Source organism: Ochotona princeps, chromosome 20 (assembly GCF_030435755.1).
Source record: "Ochotona princeps isolate mOchPri1 chromosome 20, mOchPri1.hap1, whole genome shotgun sequence".
NCBI classification, from domain to species: Eukaryota; Metazoa; Chordata; class Mammalia; order Lagomorpha; family Ochotonidae; genus Ochotona; species Ochotona princeps.
This window is the reverse complement of record NC_080851.1, coordinates 30,922,986-30,946,192: the sequence shown is the minus strand read 5'-3', so window position 1 is coordinate 30,946,192 and position 23,207 is coordinate 30,922,986. Positions and strand designations below refer to the sequence as shown.

Here is a 23,207-nt window from a genome sequence, read left to right as displayed (position 1 = left end):
TCCATCTGCTGATTCACTTCCCAGGTGACCACAGTGGCTGGAGCTGTGCCGATCTGAAGCCGGGAATCAGAAGCCTCTTCCAGGTCCCAGGGCTTTGGGCCATCCTCAGCTGCCTTCCCAGGCCACAAGGAGGGAGCTGGATGGGAAGCGGGGCTGCCAGGATTAGAAATGGCACCCATGTGGGATCCCAGTGCATGCAAGGTGAAGACTGTAGCTATTAGGTCACCACACCAGGCCCTGGAGAACTCTTTTTTTTAAATAAACAAAGGCCAATAGGAGCATCCTTTGTGTGTGTCTAGGAGGGACATTCAGTAGATTGTGCTACTTTTTTTTTTTTTCAGCTGAAATTTTTTTTAATTATTTATTATTTAACTTCATTAATTACATTATATTATGTGACACAGTTACATAGATACTTGGGTTCTCCCCACCCCTCCCCAAACCCTCCCACCATGGTGGATTCCTCCACCTTGTTGCATAACCACAGCTCAAGTTCAGTTGAGATTCCCCCATTGCAAGCGTATACCAAACATAGAGTCCAACATCTTATTGTCCAGTCAAGTTCAACGGCTTCTTAGGTATACCCTCTCTGGTCTGAAGACAGAGCCAGCAGAGTATCATCCCAGTCAATTGAAAGCTCCAACATACCATCAGCAAAAATTTACATCATTATGGAATTGACATAGTAATGAGTAACCAATATGTTAAAGATAAATGCGAGTTCCCAGCCACCTTCTGTGACCACCTCACCTATACTTCAATTTTAGTTTATACACAACATATAACATTCAAAACATAACATGTTACACATAACATCATATCATCTTAAACTAAGGCAAACATGTGGTATTTAACCTTTTCGGATTGGCTCATTTCCCTTAGCATTATGGTTTCCAGTTTGGCCCATTTGGCCACAAAGAACTGCATTTTGTTTTTTTTAATAGCTGAGTAGTATTCCATGGAGTAGATGAACCATAGCTTTCTTATCCAATCCTCTGTTGATGGGCATTTTGGTTGCTTCCATGTTTTTGCAATTACTGATTGTGCTGCTATGAGCATAGGAGTGCATGATTGTGCTACTTTTAGAACACACATGCCATTTCTTGGATTTCCTTCTCACTGACAAGTACCATGGAAGTCTTCTCCCTGGGGTTGAGTGGGCTCAGACATGCTTCAGTCGATAGTGTGGCAGAAATGCTGAGTCACTCTCTAACTCTTCATGAGCCCCTTCTTGTTGGCTTGTACATGATCAGAGTTCTGCACACGTCAAACAGTGAGTCTTAAATATGTATGCGTGTTTGTGTATGTGTACCTGTATTTCCCATTCTTTCATTTTAAAGGTAAATATGCTACCTGTTTATTAGCTTACAGTGTTCAAAAATTTTTAAATATTATAGACAAGTGCTTTCTGAAGTGAGCTTGGAGTTTCTTGTAAATTTACAAGTCATTTTAATCCTCCAAGACTGCCTTCTCTAGAAGTAGTTTGAGTTCAGTTGGACTGCAAAGAAAGGAAAACCCATCACATCAGTTCTTGGAGCATCTTCACCCCGAGATGGGACTGGCTCAGGGATACCCGCCCAGCCCCATGCACTTCTCAGCTTCCCTTCCCTCAGTTCCAGTCCTGATACTACTTGCCTCATGATCACAGCAGGGAATTGAACAATTTCATGAAAACTTGTATTATCAAAAACTATGCATGGGGGTCAACTCAACAAAAAAAACTTACCTTCTAATCTCACATACCATTTGAAGTACTCTTGTATTCCAGCAAGAAAAAAAAAGAGAGAAAGTGGGTCAAGAGGGAATCCTGCCTGCATTAGAAATCCAAGAACTTCCACTCCCGAAAAACACTATGCTGATGTGTTAGTGGCCATAACTGGCCACATGGTGCTTCTAGGTACCAAGGTGCCCCAGGGAGGAAATGTTTGTACTTGACTTGTTGCCTTTAAGTACAAAATTGAAAATGGGTCTTGGCATTATCAACAAAGCACCATCAACTGGTCCAATGCTGGTTAGACTTCCATAGCCTGTGTTTCAAATGTAGCTGCCTCTGGAATATATCTCTTGTGATAAATGGTGAAGAATAAATGGAGATATTTTAGGCTGTGTTTCCTCCAAAATATATCCTTGTATTAAAAATGCCATCTGTGTTGGGACCAGCACAATAGCCTAGTGGCTAAAGTCCTCGCCTTGAATGTACCAGGATCCTGTATGAGCATTGGTTCATGTCCCGGGGGCACTGCTTCCCATCCAACTCCCTGCTTGTGGCCTGGGAAAGCAGTCAAGGACGGCCCAAAGCCTTGGGACCCTGCACCAGTGTGAGAGACCCAGTAGAGTCTCCAGGATCCTGGCTTCAGATTGGCTCAGCTCCGGCTGTTGCGGCCACTTGGGGAGTGAATCAGTGAACCGAAGAGCTTCCTCTCTGTCTCTCCTCCTCTGTGTATATCTGACTTTCCAATAAAAATAAGTGAATCTTTAAAAAACATTCCTTACCAATTTCCAGGACCAATTGTATCAGATGTCAAGTAGCCATCTTCATTGTGTCAATTTGTAAGTTTCTGTCTTCTTGCTACATTGCTCTATGACCAATCCCAGGACTGCACAGTGTAAAGCCTTTGCTGTGTTGTCTTTTTGTCAAGTTTTTCCAGTTGTTCCTATGTGTGTGTGATTATCTAGATAAGTATCAGCAACGTTTGGTCAGATTCTAAACACATTCCATTTTAGTGTTGACTCAAGTGATGCCGAATGTTTATACTAGGGAGAATTAATTGTCCTATATAAAATATTTTATTGCTTTTATGGAAGGGCAAGTTCTTTTATAGGGCTTTGTTTTGGTATTAGCAACTATTATTTGTAGAGAGGAGAACTTTGCTTTTTGATTTTATAACCAGCTGTTTTACTGCCTCTCTGGTTGTTTCTGGTAGTTGATTGATAACACTGGTTCCTGCAGCTCTGAGTACCAGTTCTTCTGTGTCGATGCACTGGCAAATATTAAAGAACAACATGAAACAGTAATGGGGACAGTGGGAATTATGTCTTGATTCTGGATTCAGGGAGATATGTTTCTGAGGTCTCAACACTGTATCTTCTATCAGTTGTTGCAACACATCCAATTCGTCCAGGGAGTACCTCTCACTGGTGAGTGTCTTTTGAGCATCTGGGCAAATAATTATATGGCTTTTCTCCTTGGTTTGTTAATATTCATATGATACAGCTTGCTATTTAGAAATTTCATTTTTATGTATTTTCAGAAGATATATTTATTTTTGTTGGAAAGGCAGAGTTACAGAGAGAAGAAGAGACAGAAAGATCTTCATCTGCTGGCTCATTCCCCATATGGCCACAATGGCTGGAGCTGAGCAGATGTGAAGCCAAGAGCCAGGAGCTTCCTCCAGATCTTCCACTTGGATGCAGGATCCCAAGGGTTTGGACCATCTTTCTTGCTTTCTTAGACCACAAGCAGGGAGCTGGATGGGAAATGGAACAACTGGGAGACAAACCGGACCCCATATGGGATCATGGTGCTTGAAGGGAGAGGATTAGCCAATTGAGCCATTGCACCAGGCACAGCCTTTTTACATTTTGCATTCCGTGGTCCTTTCCTGTATGCATTTTGTTTGCTTTTGTGCTTAGTGGGCCGTCACAGAATTGGGTTCTGGGCCCAGTGCAATGTCTCAGTGGCTGAATCCTTGCATGTACCAGGATCCCATGTGGGCAGTTTGTATCCTAGCTGCTCCACTTCCCATCCTGCTCCCTGCCTTGTGGCCTGGGAAAGCAGCAGAGGATGGCCCAAAGCCTTGGGACCCTGTGCCCGCGTGGGAGACCTGGAGGAAGCTCCTGGCTGCTGGTTTCAGATCAGCTCTGCTCTGGCTGTTGCGGCCACACAGGGAGTGGAACCAGTGAACAGAAGATCTTTTTTTATGTCTGTCCTTCTCTCTGCAAAGCTGATTTTACAATTTAAAAAAATCCTTTTTTAAAAAAAGAATACCTGCTTCTGTTGTTGACTAATCTTTTATTAGTTTGTAACTCAGTACAAGCTGGAATTTATTTTGGAGTAACAGATTCTTCTCACCTTGTCCCGTCCTACTGTCACAGATTAACTGGAAAAAAAACAAAACCCTCCTATGTCCTAAACTGAGAAGGCAGCTGAAGGAGTGTGTGTGTGTATGTGTGTGTCTGTGCTTGTGCACATGTATCCATGATGCTGAGGAAGAAGGATGTCTCCCTCAGGAAAAGGCAGCCTGCTGCTTGACCCTTCTTGGTCTTGTCACTTTGCTGGCTGCATCATCACGAGAAAAGTTCATGGTCATTACCATAGCTTCTTTCCACTGAGAGAACTAACGGGGTGTAAATAGGGTCCCCCTTTAAGGTGGCAACGACAGCTACTTTCTTTGCAGCATGTATATGCTACCCCCAAATCTTTGAAGCTTTTAAAGATTCCAGATGGCTCCACATTCGTGTCACCTGTCATATTTACCAGTATGTACTAAAGACTTGCATTTCTCATGAGCCAGTGCCCAAGCTGGGCAATGTGGGAAGTCACCTGTGATGGGAAGGGTGGTGAGCACACCTGGCAGGACAAGCTCAATGAGGTGAAATCGCCACCCCATTACCCATGCTCACCACCCCAAGTAGTCCCCATTTGCAACACAGGGGCATGGAGAACCTTTTGGTATGCAAAAGGTGACCTCTGAATTCCACAGGGCTGATCTCATTAGTGAGGACCACATGTGTGTCCTTGAGTTGTTCCTGATCAGCAGGTGCATACATGCCTCCTCTCCATCATGTTGGTCTCTTACACATCTCTCCTCCATGCCCCCATCTCATGGCTGTGGGAGAGCACCTGCTTTCCCCTCCTGTACACCTCTGTGAACTCAAACACCTTTCTGTCTTGTTTCCTTTCCTGGCCCTTCTGACACACTACATCAGGGAGCATTTTGCTGTCTGGCTTAGGTCCTGCTTCTTTCATGACATTTTAAGTATCTGGCTGTCTCATTTTGAGTATCTATTTGTGTGTATGTGTGTGTGTTGTAGAAATATATATAGAAAGAGGTCAATTTCTGATCATATAAGTAACACACATGTTCCTCATAAAGAGCCTAAAAATGAAGAGCCATGCAAGTAAAATTTAATTGATCCTTGATTATGCTGTCTAGAAATAACACATGAAGGTACTTCCTCCAAGTCTTCTATGTGTGTTTAAACACATTGAAAGTGTGTGTTAAGAAATTAAATTTTTTTGTCACATCTTACCAAGTTTTCCTCTTTGCTTTTTTTTTTTTTTATTTGAAGGCTCATATAGAAAAAGAATACTGTTGAGTATTTCAAGATTTTGACCCCTGGAGTGAGATATTCATCTCAAATATTATTTTGTCTCAGTTATCATTTGTACGAAACAAGCTTCTTCTTCCCTTTATCTCCTTTGCCACATATTTGAACGGCTTGTTGTAATTTTTGTTGAATAATGGCAGCTCTTTCTATAAGTAACAGATAGTATTCATATGCCCCAAATGTCGTTATACTTTTTAAGATGGATTTCTGTTGGAATGGCAGATTTACAGAGAGAAGGAGAGAGAAAGATCTTCTGTCCACTCTTCACTCCCCATATGGCCACAATGCCAGAGTTCAGCTGATCCAAAACCGGGATCCAGGAGCGTCTTGCACATCTCCTACATGGGTGCAGGGTCCCAAAGCTTTGGGCCGTCCTCTACTGCTCTCCCAGGCCACAAGCAGGGAGCTGGATGGGAAGTGGAGCCGCCGGGACACGTATCAGTGCCCATATGAGATCCTGGTGCATGCAAGGTGAAGGGTCAGCCACTGAGCTACCGCCCTGGGCCCTGCTTATCCGTTTTACATATGGCCAGTTTTCCTCCAAGGTTACCATTATTCTGGCAACTTCATTTTTGCTGACTTCTATTTCACATGAAACTTGATTGCAAATGTCAGGCTTTTCCTTCATGAGTTGTGTGTGTTAAGTGATTTTCAGAAAGCACGCTTCTATGCTGCATGGTTATAAAAATATAGTAAATTGTCTTTGACCTGGTTTATCATCTCTGATTAGTCCTGGGCTTTTGTGTAGGGTATAACATGGCGTTCCTGCTTGGGTAGACCTCATTGTCCCAGCATCACTTATTATATAATCTCTCCTTCCTCTGTGGTTTGAAATGCTCCCTATCTCACATATCAAAGGCTAGATCTGTGGAATTCTGGTTTTTAAGCTCTGTTAGTTTTCACTTTTTTCACTTGCCTAACTCCCATACTCCTTTATTGACTATAGATTTCACAAAGTTTTTAAAAAATATTTATTTATTTTTATTAGAAAGGTAGATATACAGAGAAAAGGTGAGACAGAGAAGATCTTCCGTCTTACGGTTCACTCGTCAAGTGCCCACCACGGCTGGAGCTGAGCCAATCCGAAGCCAGGAGCCAGGAGCTTCTTCTGGGTCTCCCACATGGGTACAAAGCTTTGGGCCATCTCTTCAGCTGCATTCCCAGGTCACAGGCAAGGAGTAGGATGGGAAGCAGGGCTGCCAGGATTAGAACCGGCAACCATAGGGGATCCCGGCATGTTCAAGGCGATGATTTTAACCACTATGCTATCGCGCTGGGCCCCTCATTCATTCTTAATCCAGGTGGACTTTAGAATCAGTTTGCTAAATTTTGCTAATCCTGGTAGAAATTACTAGAATTAGCTAAATGTTGCTGATGAATATAGGAAGAATTGACAGCTTAATAATTATTTGGATTCTCCCAAAATGTAGCCTCTTACTTCAGTCAAAATATCTTTAACTGCCCTTTAATAAAACAGCTAGAATTTGTTCATATTCATTGTACACAGTTTCTTGTAAAGTTCTTTTCCTCAATATGTTATGAAATCTTTGGTTGCTGTCAAATTTTTAGTGAGTCGCTGTGTCAGTAGCAAGGCCTTGGAGGCAGGAAAGTTGGGATGGCTGGATGTTTCTGTGCTTGTCTGATTTAGCAGCCAGTTCAACCCCCTCCGCAAATCCTGTAGACTTTAAAAACTTACTCCTCCCTCTCTCTCTCTCTCTCCCCCCCTCTCTCTCTCTCTCTCCCTCCCTCCCTCCCTCCCTCCCTCCCTCTCCCTCTCCCTCTCCCTCTCCCTCTCTCTCCCCCTCTCTCTCTCTCCCCCCTCTCTCTCTCTCCCCCTCTCTCTCTCTCCCCCTCTCTCTCTCTCCCCCTCTCTCTCTCTCCCCCCCTCTCTCTCTCTCCCCCTCTCTCTCTCTCTCCCCCTCTCTCTCTCTCCCCCTCTCTCTCTCTCTCCCCCTCTCTCTCTCTCCCCCTCTCTCTCTCTGCCACATCTCACTGGCAGCTTAACTGCTAACACAGATGCCCACCTCAGGACCAGCAGCCACTGCGTTTTGTTCTTAGGAGTTCTCTGGGCAGACAGTTAGATCCTATTTGAATTTTTCCTCATTTCCAATAAACTTGATCTGAAGCATGTGATACTGAGGAGCATTTTACACCTTTTAGATGAGTGTAGTCGCCATCTTTATCTTATTTAAATGGGAACGATACTAACATTCCATCATTAGGTATTCGAGGAAATGTCGGCTTGGAACATTCTAAATATGTTTAGGAAGAGATGTTGCAGTTTCTCATCGGTGTTCTTACCTGAACTTCTTGAGCTATTTTCATCCTTCACTTGGCCTGTACTTCTGTTACAGATTCCAGTCACTTCTTTCCTTTTACCCCCTGAGAGCAACGAGGGAATTTGTTTGCATCTTTTCATCAGATTCTTATAGTCAGTTAGTATCAGGAAAACTAGTATCTATTTTTTAATCTGCAGGTTATTAGTACATTTTCCTTGATTTCACAGCCTATTTTGGTCTCAGTCCTCATGTAATTTTTTTTTCCTTTTTCCTTCTTGGAGATAGAAATCAGGGCAGTTCATAGCTGGAGTTTGGCACGAGGCAGGGCAAGAGCCCGCTCTTGGCTCATCCTCTGTGTGTCCAGGCAACTTGTGGATCTCAGCAGAAATGTGGGCACCATGCCTATGCCAGCGGCAGTCAGCAGAAGTGTGTGGGGTGGAGGCTCAGGGCTCAGTGCTCACACTTTGCTGTCCCTGGTACCATTTCCGGTTTGTGTAAGAATCCTGAAACTTAGCAGTTCAGTAGCAAGCCTGGATTCACAGAGCATTACCCTTGCGTGAGAGTGGCCAGCCCTCTGCAGCTCTGCCCCTGGGGAGGGAACAGTGCCTGGCTTCCTTTCCATACTGGGAGGCCATTATTTATCCATAGTAAATAGAATGAAAAGAACTGTGTGGGGAGACAAAAGCCATGACCTTGAATGCTCTATAGGAGGTTTATATGCTTTGAGATTCTATGAAACAGGAAAATCTTAAAAAAAAAAAAATGATACAAAAATCAATTATTTTTTTTTCCTTTTTTAAAGATTTACTTATTTTTATTTGAAAGGCAGAGTTAAAGAGTGAGAGGGAGAGATGGAGACAAATCTTCCATCTGCTGGTTTGTTCCCCAAATGACCACAATGGCCAGAGCTGAACCCATCTGAAGCCAGCAACCAGGGACCTCCTCTAGGTCTCCCACATGGGTGTGTGGGCCCAAGGACTTGAATGGTCCTCCACTCCTTTCCCAGGCCACAGCAGGGAGATAGCTTGGAATTGGAGCAGCTCAGAGACAAACTGGCATCCAAATGGAATGCCATGGTGCTGGCCCCACAATGTTTTTTTTTCTACTATCTCTTTATGCATTCACTTAGCCGGTCATTCAGCAAGTGTTTGTTGAGTGTCTGTAAGAAATGCTGAGTCCTGAGGAGATGATCAAGGCCAAGAATCAACCCTTGACATGGAGCCCACCTCATTGTGGCCAGGATTCACATCAATCCGGCAGTTCCATCAGCACATGGAGAGTGACAGCTCTGTCTGTGAGAGACCTGGGTTGTGTAGACTGAGTTACCAGAGGACAACAAAGGTTCATTGAGAAAACTAGAAGAAATAACCCTACAGGGTAAGGACAAGTCGTCACCACCATCTTATACACTCAAAGGGAATTTGAACACCAGAAAACGAAGCGTTTATTCCCTGAGAAGAAGGGCCACACTTTACAGTGCACAAACTCTGCATGTGGAAATGCACTTTGCTTTTTCTTTTTTTTCGGAACACCGAGATCCCAGATTGTCCAGCAGTGTTTGACACATGTTCCTGCACACGCGTGTGATTGCTTTGCAGGGGTCAGTAGGGAGCCTCTTGCTAGACTAGCACGACAGATCAGGTCACAAGTTGGAAACTTCAGATTCCACTGCATATCTGTCCAATACCAAAACCAGAATGTGGTTTGCTTCTGGAATAAGCCATGAGGGGCAGGGCCAGGGTTGTGGCACTGTGGGTTAAGCAATGCTAGCATCTATATGAACACTGGTTTGAATCCCAACTGCTCTGCTTCCTATGCAGCTTCCTTCTGTAGTGCCAGGGAAGGCAGGAGAGGATGGCCCCAAGTGCTTGGGTCCCTGCACCCACATGGGAGACCTGGTTGGACTTCTTGGACTCTGACTGCCTCCTGGTCAAGCCCTGAGTGTTGCCTCATTTGGGGATGTGAACTAGAAGATGAAAGAGGTCTGTTTCTTCTTTTCCCTGTTTCTCTGTAATTCTGCCTTTCACATAAACAATAAATCTTAAAGCATAACCACGAAGGGCTCGCCTTCAACCTGGTGGTTTTGAGTGGTTTCATGCCACCTCAGGGTGCATGTATCCATTTCCTGGTTCCAACACTCAGCCCCAACTTCCTGCTCCTTCAGGCATCACGAGGTGCACAGAATTGGGTCTCTGCCACACTGATGTGGGACTTGTTAAGAAGTTTCCAGTTTCTGACTCTCACTCTCCAGTCCCAGCCACTGTGGACACCTGGGGAGTGAACCAGCAGATGGGAGCGCTCTCTATCAGCCTGTCCATTTGTTGGTCTCAAATTAAAAAAAAAAAAAAAAAAAAAGCAGCAGCCCTGTAGTACATAGCTGTGCACTCCTGGAAGTGGCTGGACTGAGACTGATTCCTGTAGATTGACATCCCACCTGCAACTTTCTCTTATTATTTTTAACTCTTTTTGAATTATTATTTTAGATTATGTTTACATAGTTGATCAGGGTGAGAAGTATCTAGGGTTAGGGAGAAGCAAGTGTGATCATTGTTTCCCGACTTTCTAATTCTTCCCATTTTTATGGGGAGGGAGGAGATAAGGGAATAGACCATACCTAGTCTCCCACCCAACCCAGTACTTGAGGATGGGGAATGGCCACCTGATATCAACCAGGAGTCACAATGTGCCACATGCTCCGAGGATCCTGCCCAGGTGGATGCGATAGTTCTGGAATGCTGTAGATCTCGCTCATCGATGGATGAGAAATTCTTTCCAATGTCCATCGGCTGACACAGTCGATGTTATAGTTTCTGTTCGCCCAGATATTTGCTGTTACCATTTGGCTGGTGCAGTTGTCCCTATGTTCTGTTTTCCATTCTCTGTAATATCAGATGTCCTCTGCAGGACCCAGTGAGCTGCCATGTCCTCTGTGTGCACCAGGATCTGTTCTTCAGCACGCCCTCCTTACACTGAGGAGGACCAGTTCTCATAGGTGGGCTCACAGACCTGAACCAGGCAACCCAGGCCAAGCCAGGCAACCTGAGCCCCAACCACTTGTGGTTTTCTTTGTAAACAGAAGTTTTATTGTTTTTAGAATAGACAGGAGGAAGTTAAATAAGTGAATTAAAACTCCTTGGTGTTAAATATTACCTCTAGTAAAATTGTACTGCCCAGTGACAAGTCAACAGCCTTGGGAATAGTTCTCTTGCCTGGTTTCTAAAAAGGAAGTCAGTGTCAAGATCGCACAGTGTCTGTGTGTGTGGAGACCCTATTGGATTTCTTTTTTTGAAAAGGAAAGAAAACGGAAGGGAAAGAAAGATCTGAAAGTCAAAGTTATTAGGTCAGAAGGAATGATAGGGGAGGTCTTTGGAAAGTTCGTGGAAACTTTTTTGTCTCTAGGGAAACTGGTCTTTGAGTTAAAGTTTCCCGTGAACTTTTTTGAAGTAGCTTCAAGGCAGGATAGGATGAGGATCCGCTTGAGATGAAATCAAACAACGGGATGTTTCCAGCAGTCCTACTCAGTTCCGGTGAAGTCCCTATGCTATGAGATTGGGGTTTTATCATCCATGACAAACGCTGAAGCTTTGGAGGATAAATGCAAACATAAGTTATGGATAGAAGCATCCGAAGATGTGGCAGGGCTATTCCTGTCTGAGAAATCAGCTGCTTCCGCAAGCAAATAAACACAGAGTGACAGGCGCAATTCAAATCCCAGTGCCGGGCGCGTCTTAGTGCCATGCAAATAAAAATGTACTTAAAGTTGGGATTGGTTCAAGGAGCCATGGAAGTACATTACAAAACACAGTGAGATGGGGCTCCCGGAAGTGAGCCATAACACCTGTGTAGGGGAACGAGACAAAGGGGGGAGGAGAAATAGAAAATTCTATGATATGGAATCCCAAAGTGAGTTCCTGACACCCTGATTGGTAGAGCTGTGAACGATGTAGAGTTTGTGATTTCAGGGTTTGTTGTTGTCCCCTTCTGAAAACTTACACTTAGGAAAAAAGCCCAGTTGCTTGAGGCATTTTTAACTTTATTTTCTTAGCTGACTCTTCATTTTGTCTTCACTGTTGGCAGAGAGCCCATTTGGTCATTTGTGGTTGTCAGGAACTTCATGTAGTGATGACGGGGAAAGAGAGAAAGTATTTCCCTGAATGTAAGGTGTGGAAAGTAGGTGACACCTGCCCGAGTGAGGAAGGATGGGTGATCTTTCAAAGGTCCATGGAGAAGGCATTTTATGGGGGAAAAACATTTCTCTCTGCCAGGACTGTCTTTTAATTCCATCTTGGCACCACCTTTGGGAGTGCCCTCATGTTTTCCTGGGGGTGCTTCAAGGATAGGAAGTCTGCTACTGAGAGTAGATTCTTCCATACAGGGCCATACACAGACACACGGCCAGCTGTTACAGGTGTGGTGATCCCAGTTTGCCCCGTGGGGATGCTGGCTCACTTCCATGGAAGGATGCTATGAGTTATCTACAGCAGTATTCCCAGGCAGGACACAGCTAACTTCCTCACTAGAGCTGCAGACTGACTGCTTGGGCTCTTTCACATGGGACGGGTCAAAATACAAGTTCACAAGTGATACAGCCCAAGGTATCATCATGGGGACAGCTCAGTAGGTAGATTCTCCTATTTTGTACTTAGAACAGTAAAAGTGATGTTTGCATGTCCCACATAAGTTTGAATGTTACTCATTTCATCATGAAAACATGCCTGACCCCCAGGAAACTGCCTACCCAACCTTTGTGTGGATGGAGCAGACGGTGCAGAGCTGCCGGTAGGGGGCCGTGCAGTGTCGTGGCCCAGAAAAGCCTGGGCAGTGCTGGTGAGCCCCAGGCAGCCTGTGACGGCCTTGTTGGTGTCCTTCAAGCAGCAACATAAGAGTAGTAGTATTCCTGTGTGTGTGATACCAACCTGAAGTATTTTAAATGTCAATGATGAACATCCTAATGTCTCGTTTGCAACCTTTTTATCATTTAGTTCTTAAAAATCCTATGCTGCAGTCATTTCTCAGGAAGTGAGGGGAAATATAATATGGCAACAACTGGAGTTTACTCTGGGTTATCTGAAAAGATGTTGATACTGTTTTAGAAAAGAATAGAAAAGGACTAGCAAAGGTCAATATGGTATTCTAAAAAAATCCCATGTAAGACTGCCTTCCAGATAGAGCTGGATGGCAGGAGAAATTCCGTATTTGACTTTAAGCAAAACTAGAAATTTCTGAGCCATGAGTTGCATCAGTTAGCATATTCCTTACAGCAAATGAGTCTTTGGGCATTCCCCTCTTAGCAGTGAATGGGCCAGGATATTTCTGTAATTTAGTTCCCAGAGACCTGTGTAGACAGCAGGATTGATGCTATGGATTGTTATTTTTGTGAACTTCTCCAAATTTGCTCTTTCCCTTTGTGAATAGAATCCGTGGTACTAAGTATTTCAACAGTTTCAAAACCAGTGAGAAAGTGTCTATTTCCTTGAAGTGTGCTCACAAGAGATTTAACACTATCAGGTTGTTTTGTAGTGGTTATCAGAATTACTTGGAAGTCTTGCTGAAAATGCAGACTACTGAATTCCACTCTCAGGTGTTCTGATGCCTCAATTCTGAATGGGTCCAAGAGCGCCTTTGTAAACAGCTCCTGAACCATCTTTAGAGAACCACGGATCTGATTCCTGCCTGCTCTAGCATATGAAAAAAATAAACAGCATGGTTGGGGTCCTCATTTAAGCAAAAGTGAACAGCATAGAAGATGTCTTCAATTATAAAATTGCAGAAAACTACTTCTTTAGGTGATCATTCTGGGGTAGGCGTCTGGCACAACAGCCAAGATGCCCATGGGAATTGAAACATCCCTTATCACTATGCCTGGCTTTGAGTGCCAGTATACCACTCAGTTCTAGTTTTCTGCTAAAGCTCATTCTGGGAGACAGCAGGTGTTGTGTCAAGCAGGTGGGTCCTTCTACCCTCATGGGAGGCCTGAATTGAATTTCTGGCTCCTGGCTCCAGCTTGCCTAAGCTGTGTTACAGGCATTCCGGAACCGAATCAGCAGATGCAAGGCTTCAGTCTCTCTTTTTGTCTTCCTGTTTTGCTTTTTTTCCTCCAAGGTTTGTTTATTTAAAAGGCAGAGTTACAGAGATAGAGAGGGAAAGAGAGATCTTCTGTGTTCTAGTTCATTCCCTGAATAGCCAAACCAGCCAGAGCCTGGGCCAGGGACTAGGAGCTTCTTCCAGGTCTCCCACAGGGTGGAAGACTTGAACCATCCTCCACTGCTTTCGCAGGCACAGTAGCAGGGAGCTGAATGGGAAGTGGAGCAGCTGGGACTGAAATAGGTGCTGGTGTGGTATGCTGGCATCACAGGTAGCAGAACCCCCAATCTTTCTACGTTTCACATAAATAAAAGAAGTGATCATTCTATAGTTTTCAATAAAAAAGGAAGTCTACAAAATAAAGAAATTTAGAAAAGTAGTTTTGCATGAGGCCAAACAGACCAATAAGATACACTGTTTTCTAACACGTGCTTAAGACCCAGTAACATGCCAATTACAAGTGTAGAAATAGGCTTAGGGATGGAAGGGATGGACGTATTTAGGATCTCAAGAAATGATGCCCCTTTTCTTTACCTCAGCTGCAATTATGTGTAAATGAAGTTTCTAAATGTGGCACAGATGAGACATGAGTGGGATGTGGAAAACCAGCTCTTTGGAAAGAAAGGAGGATGTGGAAGAAAGTGGGCAGGAAGAGAAACCTGAAAGCTGAGATGCAAAGGAGAAATAGGAATTATAACTCAGATTTGTGAACTTGCCTGTGCAAACAACATTGACCTTGGCAGTAATTTTTTTTTACAAAAAAAGTGAATTTATTTATTTGAAAGAATTGTAGAGAGAAATGGGGAGAGACAGAGATCTTCCATCTGTTGATTTACTCCCCATATGGCTACAGAACTTGGGACTGAAGCAGACTGGAGCCACAAACTCGGAACTCCAGTCAAGTCTCGCATAGCATTTGGACCGTCTTCCCCTGCTTTCCCAGGTGCATTAGCTGGATCAGAAGTGCTCGAACCAGCACTCATATGAGATACTGGCATCATGGATAACTGCTTAACTCGCCGAGCCGCAGTACTGAGCCCCACGGTGATTTCTTTGTTTCGACATCAGAAGCATAAGAAATTAAGCAAAAATAGACTAGCAGGGTTATGTGAAACTACAAAGCTTCCACACAGCAAAATTAAATATAAAAAATCTAGATTCCTCAATCTAGAGAATGAGAGAAAATGTTTGCAAGTTGCGTATAAAATGAGACGTTTGAAATCCAAGAAGTAAAAGGAAACCCCACAAATCAATAGCAGAAATACAAATAGCCTGATGTAAAAAGCGGCAAAGGACAAGGATAAATGGTTCTCTCTGTAAGCCATGGAATGGCAACAGCTACGTGAGAAGATGCTCAGCATTGGCAAGCATCAGGGACAAGCAAATCCAAGCAAAATCACCCTTGTCAAAACAAAACAGAAGCCAAAAATTACAAATGGTGGTGAGGACGTATAGAATTATTATTTGTTAAATTTTAGAAATCTGTTGAAGAGACACTGAGAACAGAGGCGTGTATCAAAGACTGTCCCTGTGCATTGATTTATTCTCCAAATTATTGTGATGGCTGGACCGGACTGGGCCAGAGCTGGCAGCAAGAACTCGATCGTGGTCTCTCATGTAGGTGGTGGGAACCCGGTTACCTAAGCCAGCACCTGCTTGAGCCATCCCTTAGGTGCGTGCCAGCAGGAAGCCGGAATGGAGGGAACAGAGACTTGAAGAGATCAGGGCCCATGTGAGATCTTAACTGTTACACTGAACACTTGCCCAGGTAGAGGAATGCTGGAGACTTTGCGTGCTCTCATTGAGAATATAAAACTGCAGCCACTCTGCAAAGCAATATGGTGGCGCCTCAGAAGATTAAACAGCAAATGGTCTTAGGATCCAGCTAACCCGCTCCAAGATCGAAACTGAAATCGGGTCTTGAAGCAACATCTGTGCTCTCCCATGCCTCTTGTGGCATTGTTCATTACAGCCAAGACTTGGAACCAAACCTAGGTGCCCCGTGGCAAATGGGTTATAGGAAAATGTGGTACTTATACAAGATGGAATTTTCTTGAAAGTATCCTGGAAATCCAGTCATTTGCCATAACCTGGACACACCTTGAGCCCATGATTCTCGGTGAAGTGGACCAATGCCGTAAGGATGCTGCTCTGTTATCACATGTGTTCAGTCAATAGAGTAGTCCATTTGAGGAGCAGAGAGTGGGGATTTCACTTGGGAATTGTGATCTGCATTTTCGGACATGTTAGAGGAAAAGGTCCTGACAGGTGCTGTGTGGCTGATTAGCCACACTGGGCTGGGAATTGACCGCTGTCTGTAGAGGGCAGACCTCGGACTGTACCTGGTATATGCAGTAAGCATAGTAAATGAACTCCAATGTGGGTTTGCATGTGCTGGAGGGTGTTGTTTTTTAAGATTTATTTATTTTTATTGAACAGGCAGGTTTACAGAGAGAAACATCTTCCATCCGATGGTTCACTCTCCAAGTGGCCACAATGGCCAGAGTTGAATTGATCCGAAGCCATGGGCCAGGAGCTTCTTCTCGGTCTCCCACACATGTGCAGGGTCCCAAGGTTTTAGATTGTCCTTTACTGCTTTTCCAGGACATAAGCAGGGAGCTGGAAGGAAAGTAGAACAGCTGGAACACAAATCGGTGCCCATAAGGGATCCTGGTGCAAGGTGAAAATTTAGCCACTGAACCTTCGCATAGGACCCTACTTATTTTAAACAGAAGCAGACATAATATTCAATATGATGACCTAGTAGTGTTTTTAAAGTGTACTACATGATATTACAGAGCCTGGGGAATTACAGAATGGAGGCAAATAGATGAGAGTATTGCATTATTGTATCGTTGTGATCAAAATGAGTTAACATCTCCTGCTGTCCTCCTAGACACGATTAGACGAGGAACACAGGGTTGGGAAGGCACACGCAGCCTTGTTTCCATGTGTCCCATGGCACAGTCATCTAGGACAAGTCTGAGTTGAAGGACCAGAGAGGTCCATATGACTTTCCACTCTGCAGCATTCGAGAGAGTTCCATGTCGCATTCACCTGTATCCTTTGCTTGCACCATCTGAGGTTGCACTGTCACTCCTGGCTCCCTGACTCACAGCCCTCGTGTGTGCCCCGCCCCTGTGTCTCCACAGCTGACACTCTGCTTCTCTCCAGTGGGTCACACACTGAGAGTCAGAGCCCGCAAGTTCCCGGCCATCATTAACTGCACGGCAATTGACTGGTTCCACGCGTGGCCACAGGAAGCACTGGTCTCTGTCAGCAGGAAATTCATTGAGGAAACCAATGGAATTGAGGTATACTGAGTCTACCTATGACCTGCGTGTGTGTGTGCGCACGCATGCACTCCTCACTAGGGAAGCCCCTTCTATAGTATACTTCCCACCAGAAAGCTGCATTTGCCTGCAGTGCTAGCAGCGTCTTTCTGAGTATGCATTCCACGGTGTGTGATAGCTAACCATTGGGTTGGGTGACTGTGCACACAACCACATCAGTGTGCACACACAACCCTTGAGCATGTTCACACACCTGTGGCAGCTTCTTAGAGTTGGCTGTCACATCCTGCAGTCATCATGGGGTGTACTGAACATAAGTCCTGTCAGTCAACACCCAAAGAGCTAAATAAGTGTGATTGCCAGTAGCCACGTCATGCTTGATTCTCGACAAAATAGAACAGTTGATTGGAGATGTTTCCTCTCCACATTGGCAGCTGACGAACCAGCATCCATAAATTCCATAGTCACTGAGTCAGGTAATGTACCTGCCCATTTGGCTTCTGGATTTATGTTTTAGTGGGTTACATCTGTCACTTTTTCATGATGAAATCTGTCCCTCCCATTATGTTTTTGAAGAGGTGTGTGAATCCAATAGAAAATACCTTCACCCATTCAGATTCGAAGGGGAAAAGGATGCGAAATGCAAAGCTGTGATCTGGATGTTGTAGCAATGGAGTTTGATAGGTACCTGGTGCCCTGCTGATTTGATGTCAAGAGAGAAGTGATGGTGGTGCCTTGCCCGGGGTGCTTTGGTTTGTCGTCACCCCTGCTGAGTGACAGGGTGAATGGGACCTAAAAGGGCTTGGATATTCAAAGTGATTCATGGAGACCAAAACGGAATGCAGGCTGGGAACGCGATGATGCGGTTCTAGATGAAAGAGCTTCGTGAGTGCAGCCAAATTACCACCGCCACCACTGCCCCCTTACTGCAGAAGGCATGGCTGCTGTTTGTTCCAAACAATGATTTTGGGATGCTGCGTCTTTGCATGGCCGGATGCTGAGAACGCCAAGCATATTTACATAGCAATCTTATGTGTCGCTAGCATTCTCGTTACATCATTTTTTTTTTTTGCTTCTACTAAGCAGAACAACTTTGTAGGTAAGCACACAGCAAGCATGCCTTCCACCTGCAGAGTGCAACAGCTGCAGCTTCGATCTCCCTGTGATGTCTTCGTCTAAGTATTTAGTGCTGGAGCAGTTATTTAGTGTTTCAAGCAGTGCCTGACTTGAAAGATGCTCATATAATGCAGACTTTGGACATTCAGCTACCATTCTGCATTCTCCTACAAAATGATTTCTATAAAGGTCTGCTAGAAATATTTTATACTGTGAAACCGGGCAAACCGATCATGGTCATAAGTATATGAGGACTTAAATAAGTTTGTGGGAAATGGAATTAAAGATTATTATTGGTGAGAGCATGAGCATAACATGCATCTTGCATGAACTTTTGGAAAACACCCTTCTAGCGACACAAAAGTTTTAAGTTAGTAGATTCATGGCATTTCTGGAATTCTACAGGCATCATTTCATCATCTAATAGTTGTAAGAAGGTTTGAAATCACCACTTAAAGGGGGGAATTAGAACAGAACTTTCGATTGCAAGGTTATCTCTTCCAGTTCATCTCATCAGACTGGTAAGAAAGTGGGAAGATCAGTGCATGAAATTTGGTTTTGCCATCGTAACTGTCTCAGCTGGTAGGACGGTGTATTGCGTTGTATTTTCCGTATGCAGCACAGCAGGGCCATTTCTTTTTTTTTTTTATTAATTATTTTGCATTATGTGAGTTTCATAGGCTCTGGGAATCCCCCCACCCCTCCCCACGCCCCTCCCCCCTGGTGGATTCCTCCACCTTGGTGCAGTATTACAGTTCAAATTCAATCAAGATTCTTTCCTTGCAAACATATACCATAAATCATAGGTTGTGGTTTAGAACTTGTTTTTTGTTTTTTTTTTTTAACATGCTGGTTAAGCAGGGCCATTTCTTTGGCTAGGCTGGTTGACCCCACTTCCTCCCACTGTCCTAAATAGAGGCTGCCTCCAGAGTAGCGATGGCTGAAGGCGCTCTCATCTGCCGGTGACCATTGACACCTGCTGGAGACAGCAGGACTTGCACCCTTGCAAGTGCAGAGGGCTCCAGGCAGGTGCCACACGTTAACCGACCATAGCGCGACGCCTCCTGTAGGAAGCCAGGGGCCACCTCCGCCACTGCTTCTCGCAAGCTGAGTTATGCCTCAGAACAAATTAGCCAGATGATTTCATTTCAGGGCAAGGTGCTTATTTTACTTACCCACCTTGCTAATTTGTTGCACAGGAGCAATCTGTATAATTCAGAGAGCCAGGTGTGGGCATGCTTCTCCAAGCACACGGTGTCTTCCATAGCTGTCAAAAGCAGCATTTACATTTTTTTAATTTACACTAACTTGATCATTTTCTTAGTCTTCATTTCCACCATTAAGACTGAAAGATACCAGCATAATTTAGGCACTTCTTAGTGAATGATCTTATTTGCTAAGTTAAGTGTATGAATATACAAAGCGGCATCCCCCACCCTTAGACTTCAGAAGAAAGCAAGTGGTGGTGTGTATGTTGGCATACAATATAGAATCAGAATAGAGTCAGAACTCAGAGTCGTGAACAGCTACATTTAAACCCGTGTTTGTACACATCTTGGCTGTTCCCTGATATCCGATTAATAACTAATGACCCCAAAAAATGGCTACAGGAGTTTGGTACCTAGATGTGGCTAGAGATACACATGAGGACCTGTGTCCATGCAAGCAGAGGGGATCTGGGAGTGGAGCTGGGAGATGGGAAGCATTGGAAGTGAAGCCACAGCCTCTGTGTGTCCATGGGGTGGAGTTGGAAATGCTCTGGAAAAAAAAGCACCAGTTGCAAACACTCCAGGGGAGGCAGCAGCCCTGCAGGCTGTGCGGCAGGTTGGCTTGTCCAGGTCAAAGAAGCAGTGGACAGGTATGAAGGAGGGCTGGTGGAAGGAGATGAGAGGAGCGAGGCATGAGACCTAGGTTGGAAGAACAGAAAGTTAGGAGCCCGGCTTTTCAGACATGTTGGTTGAGTGGTGAGCTAAAATTCTCCACCTGAGGCCATGCCATCTAAAATTTTGGCACGCACTCAGGCCAGCTTTGTCCATGCCATGCATTCCTCATCCCTCCACCTCTGCAGCCCTGAACCTGCTGCAGGCTTGAATGACCTGTGAGTGGCATATTTGGCTGCGTTTTTCCAAAAGCAGTCATGAGAGACACTCCACCAGCAGGCTGCTGTGTTTTAGAACACGCTCCTCCGCTGTTCTCTCTGTGAAGTCCTCGGATTGAAATGCATGGTGACAACCTACAGGGTGCTAACATTGTCTGCATTAGCAAGTGAGCAGTTTGTACGTTATTCAGGATTTTTAATGAAGAGTTCTTTTTTTGCAATATAAATTAGAGTTGTTCCATGTGAATTTTGAAAGTAGAAAGATAACTCCGTGATGTAGATATCTGTTAGTCTGTGTGGGAAATACCTGCTTCCTGTGGAGTATCGAAGCCGTCCAGGCAAAAGCAAATGCAGTCGCATTTATTTGGAATCTACTCGGATCTCATGCTGGCTCAAGAGGAAGAACCATGATCTTTCCCGTTCCTTGATTCCTTTCTCCTGTACCCATTGCACAGATGCCTAGCAAGCAAGTATTTCTTATTCTATGCACATTAGACAAGTTGAAATTTAAGCTGAAGTTGCATAAAGGAACACTGCCTGCCAGGGTTTCTGCACCTTTGTAATCATTAGCTGCAAGTTTAATCATCTCCCGTGGAGCCCAGCCTACAAGTCTGTCATTTTGTGACCTTTCTCTGGCCTCACCAGGACCACGTCCACCCCATGCTACCTTGTCCTCCTGTCTCCTCTCCTGCCAGTCCCCCCAACTGCTTCTGGTTTTAAGGTTTGGTGACAAGAGAACCATTAATGCCACCTCTTTTAAAAAAAAGATTTATTTTTATATTGAAAGGCAGATATACAGAGAGGAGGAGAGGCAGAGAGGAAGATCTTCCATCTGGTGATTCACTCCCCAAGCTGCTGCAACTGAGTTAATTCAAAGCCAGGAGCCAGGAGGTTCTTCCAGATCTCCCATGAGAGTGCAGGGTCCCAATGCCTCAAGCTGTCCTTGACTGCTTTCCCAGGCCACAAGCAGGGAGCTGGATGGGAAGTGGGCCGCCAGGACTAGAACCGGTGCCCATATGGGATCCTGGCATGTTCAGGGTGAGGACTTTAGCTGCTAGGCTATTGTGCCAGGCCCCACGCCACCTCTTTCAATGACCAGAAACTCACTTGGAAGAGGGTAGGCTCATAGTGAACTTGATCTTGTCTCTGACAGGACCCAAGCTCCAAAACCAAAGACAAAGAAAAAAGCATCAGAAAATGAGCAACAAACGGTTCCACCCTTGGTACAGTGACATGACCTAAAAGCCAGCCTGTGTTTTAGAAAATGATTTTTTGATCTGCACTGGACATTGTCACTGCTCTGTATAATGTTACCGTGAGCACAGCTGATAGAATCACTACCACAATAGCAGAACGAACACAGAGATTTCCTTTTGATTAACTTACTTGAGACCCAAACACACATATACATACACATGCATACATACAGTCATACGGCCCCTGTTTGCTGATTCACTTCCTCAGAATGCCTGTAACAGTTAGACCTGGGCCGAAGCAAAGCTAGGAGCCAGAAACTCCATCTGGGCTTCCCGTGTGGGTAACAGGAACCCTACTGCTTGAACCATCATGGCTGCTTCCCAGGATGTGCATCAGCAAGAAGTGGGAGTCAGGTTCCAAAGCCAGGCATCAGAACCCGGGATCCCAGTGTGGGATGCAGGCAATCCAACACCAGTGTCCTCGCTGTTGAAGACAAACGCGCACCCTGAACGTAAGAACTATTGGAAAAGTTGCAAGGTTCCCTGTGGGCCTGTGACAGGGTATGCTGTGAGACTGTCGAGCTGAACTTCAAACAAACAAAAAAAGTAAAATGGGAGTAAAGATTCAGCTGGTGGTTAGGATGCCCAGGCCCCACGTCTGTGTCTGAGTTCAATTCCTAGCTTCGGCTTGTCACTCCTGGGAGGCCATGGTGGGGATGATTCACATAGTTAACCCATCCACGGGGAGGCCTGATGCCATTCACCACTCTTGCTGCAGCCCCAGGAAATGGGCAAAGGGAACCTGCCTGCTGCTGTCTGCCTGCCTGTCTACCCTTCAAATAGAAAAGGTAAAATAGACTCTTTGTGCCTTTATCTTGTGCCCCCCTTCTTCCTTCCTTGAGTACACTGCACGTGGGCAAGTTGCCCGTTTACTATCACAGGCTGGTCTGCTCTTCCTTGCTGGTCTTGGGACAGTGTGCAATTGTACGGAACAGGATATTTGCTTTAGGAGTGGCCTCTGGGGATTGGATTCGGTTACAGTTTGCTGGCTGGCATTTTCAACCTGGGGTGTGTGTGTGCATGTGTGTGTGTGTGTGTGCATGTGTGCATGTGTGCATGTGTGCCTGCCTGGAGAGCCAGGTGCCTGGAGGACTGGTGTGACCAGCTACTGCCCCTGAGCTGTCATGCCCTGTACCAGGTTGCATTGATTTCTCCATGTTAATGAGATGCCAGCTGAGAGGGTGGGAATTAAATATTCTTTCTTGATGTGAGAAGAGGGGGAAAAATCCATCAATGCATTTGATTGTGCACTGGAGCCATTAATGTTTCCCAAATATCTGCAGTGGGAACCCAGGGATGCGTCACCGTGCGCCACGGGCATGTTGCTGATTTTTATTTCTGCCGCAGCACACTTGGCTGCCAGCAGAGTGCAGGGTATTGGCCGCGGCGTTTTCACAGAGGGGCCAAATCACTCCTGAGGACTGCTGTCTCAGAGCGCAAACTGCAGCCCGCACAGCCCCAGTCCTCCCAGCCCCCCTGCTCTCAACCCCCCAAAAAGCAAAGTGGAGCTAAATGAATGGCAGAATAAATAATTTATGCTAATGAAATTACTGCAATTAGTAGTTCGACAATGACCCTTTTAAAAGCCACAGCTGTTGATGTCAGGAAGTGCTGTCACCACTGACCTTATCATAAGAGAAAGTGACAAATTGAGAATACAGAGAAGACCAGTCGTCAAAAAAAGGTCTCTTCTGGAATGATTAGAGTTTTCTGAAAAACTGTGTGAATTACACCCAGCTGCTCCGGGAGC

The 23,207-nt window shown here is 45.0% G+C and overlaps 1 protein-coding gene across 1 annotated transcript in view; it reads left to right on the top strand.

The window, feature by feature from the left end:
* DNAH11 (dynein axonemal heavy chain 11) overlaps positions 1-23,207 on the top strand; it is a 268,709-nt gene that overhangs the window by 158,607 nt on the left and 86,895 nt on the right. The window contains exon 55 of the mRNA XM_058678278.1: positions 16,847-17,008. Coding sequence (XP_058534261.1) covers positions 16,847-17,008 — 162 coding nt within the window. The remainder of the gene's footprint in view (positions 1-16,846; positions 17,009-23,207) is intronic.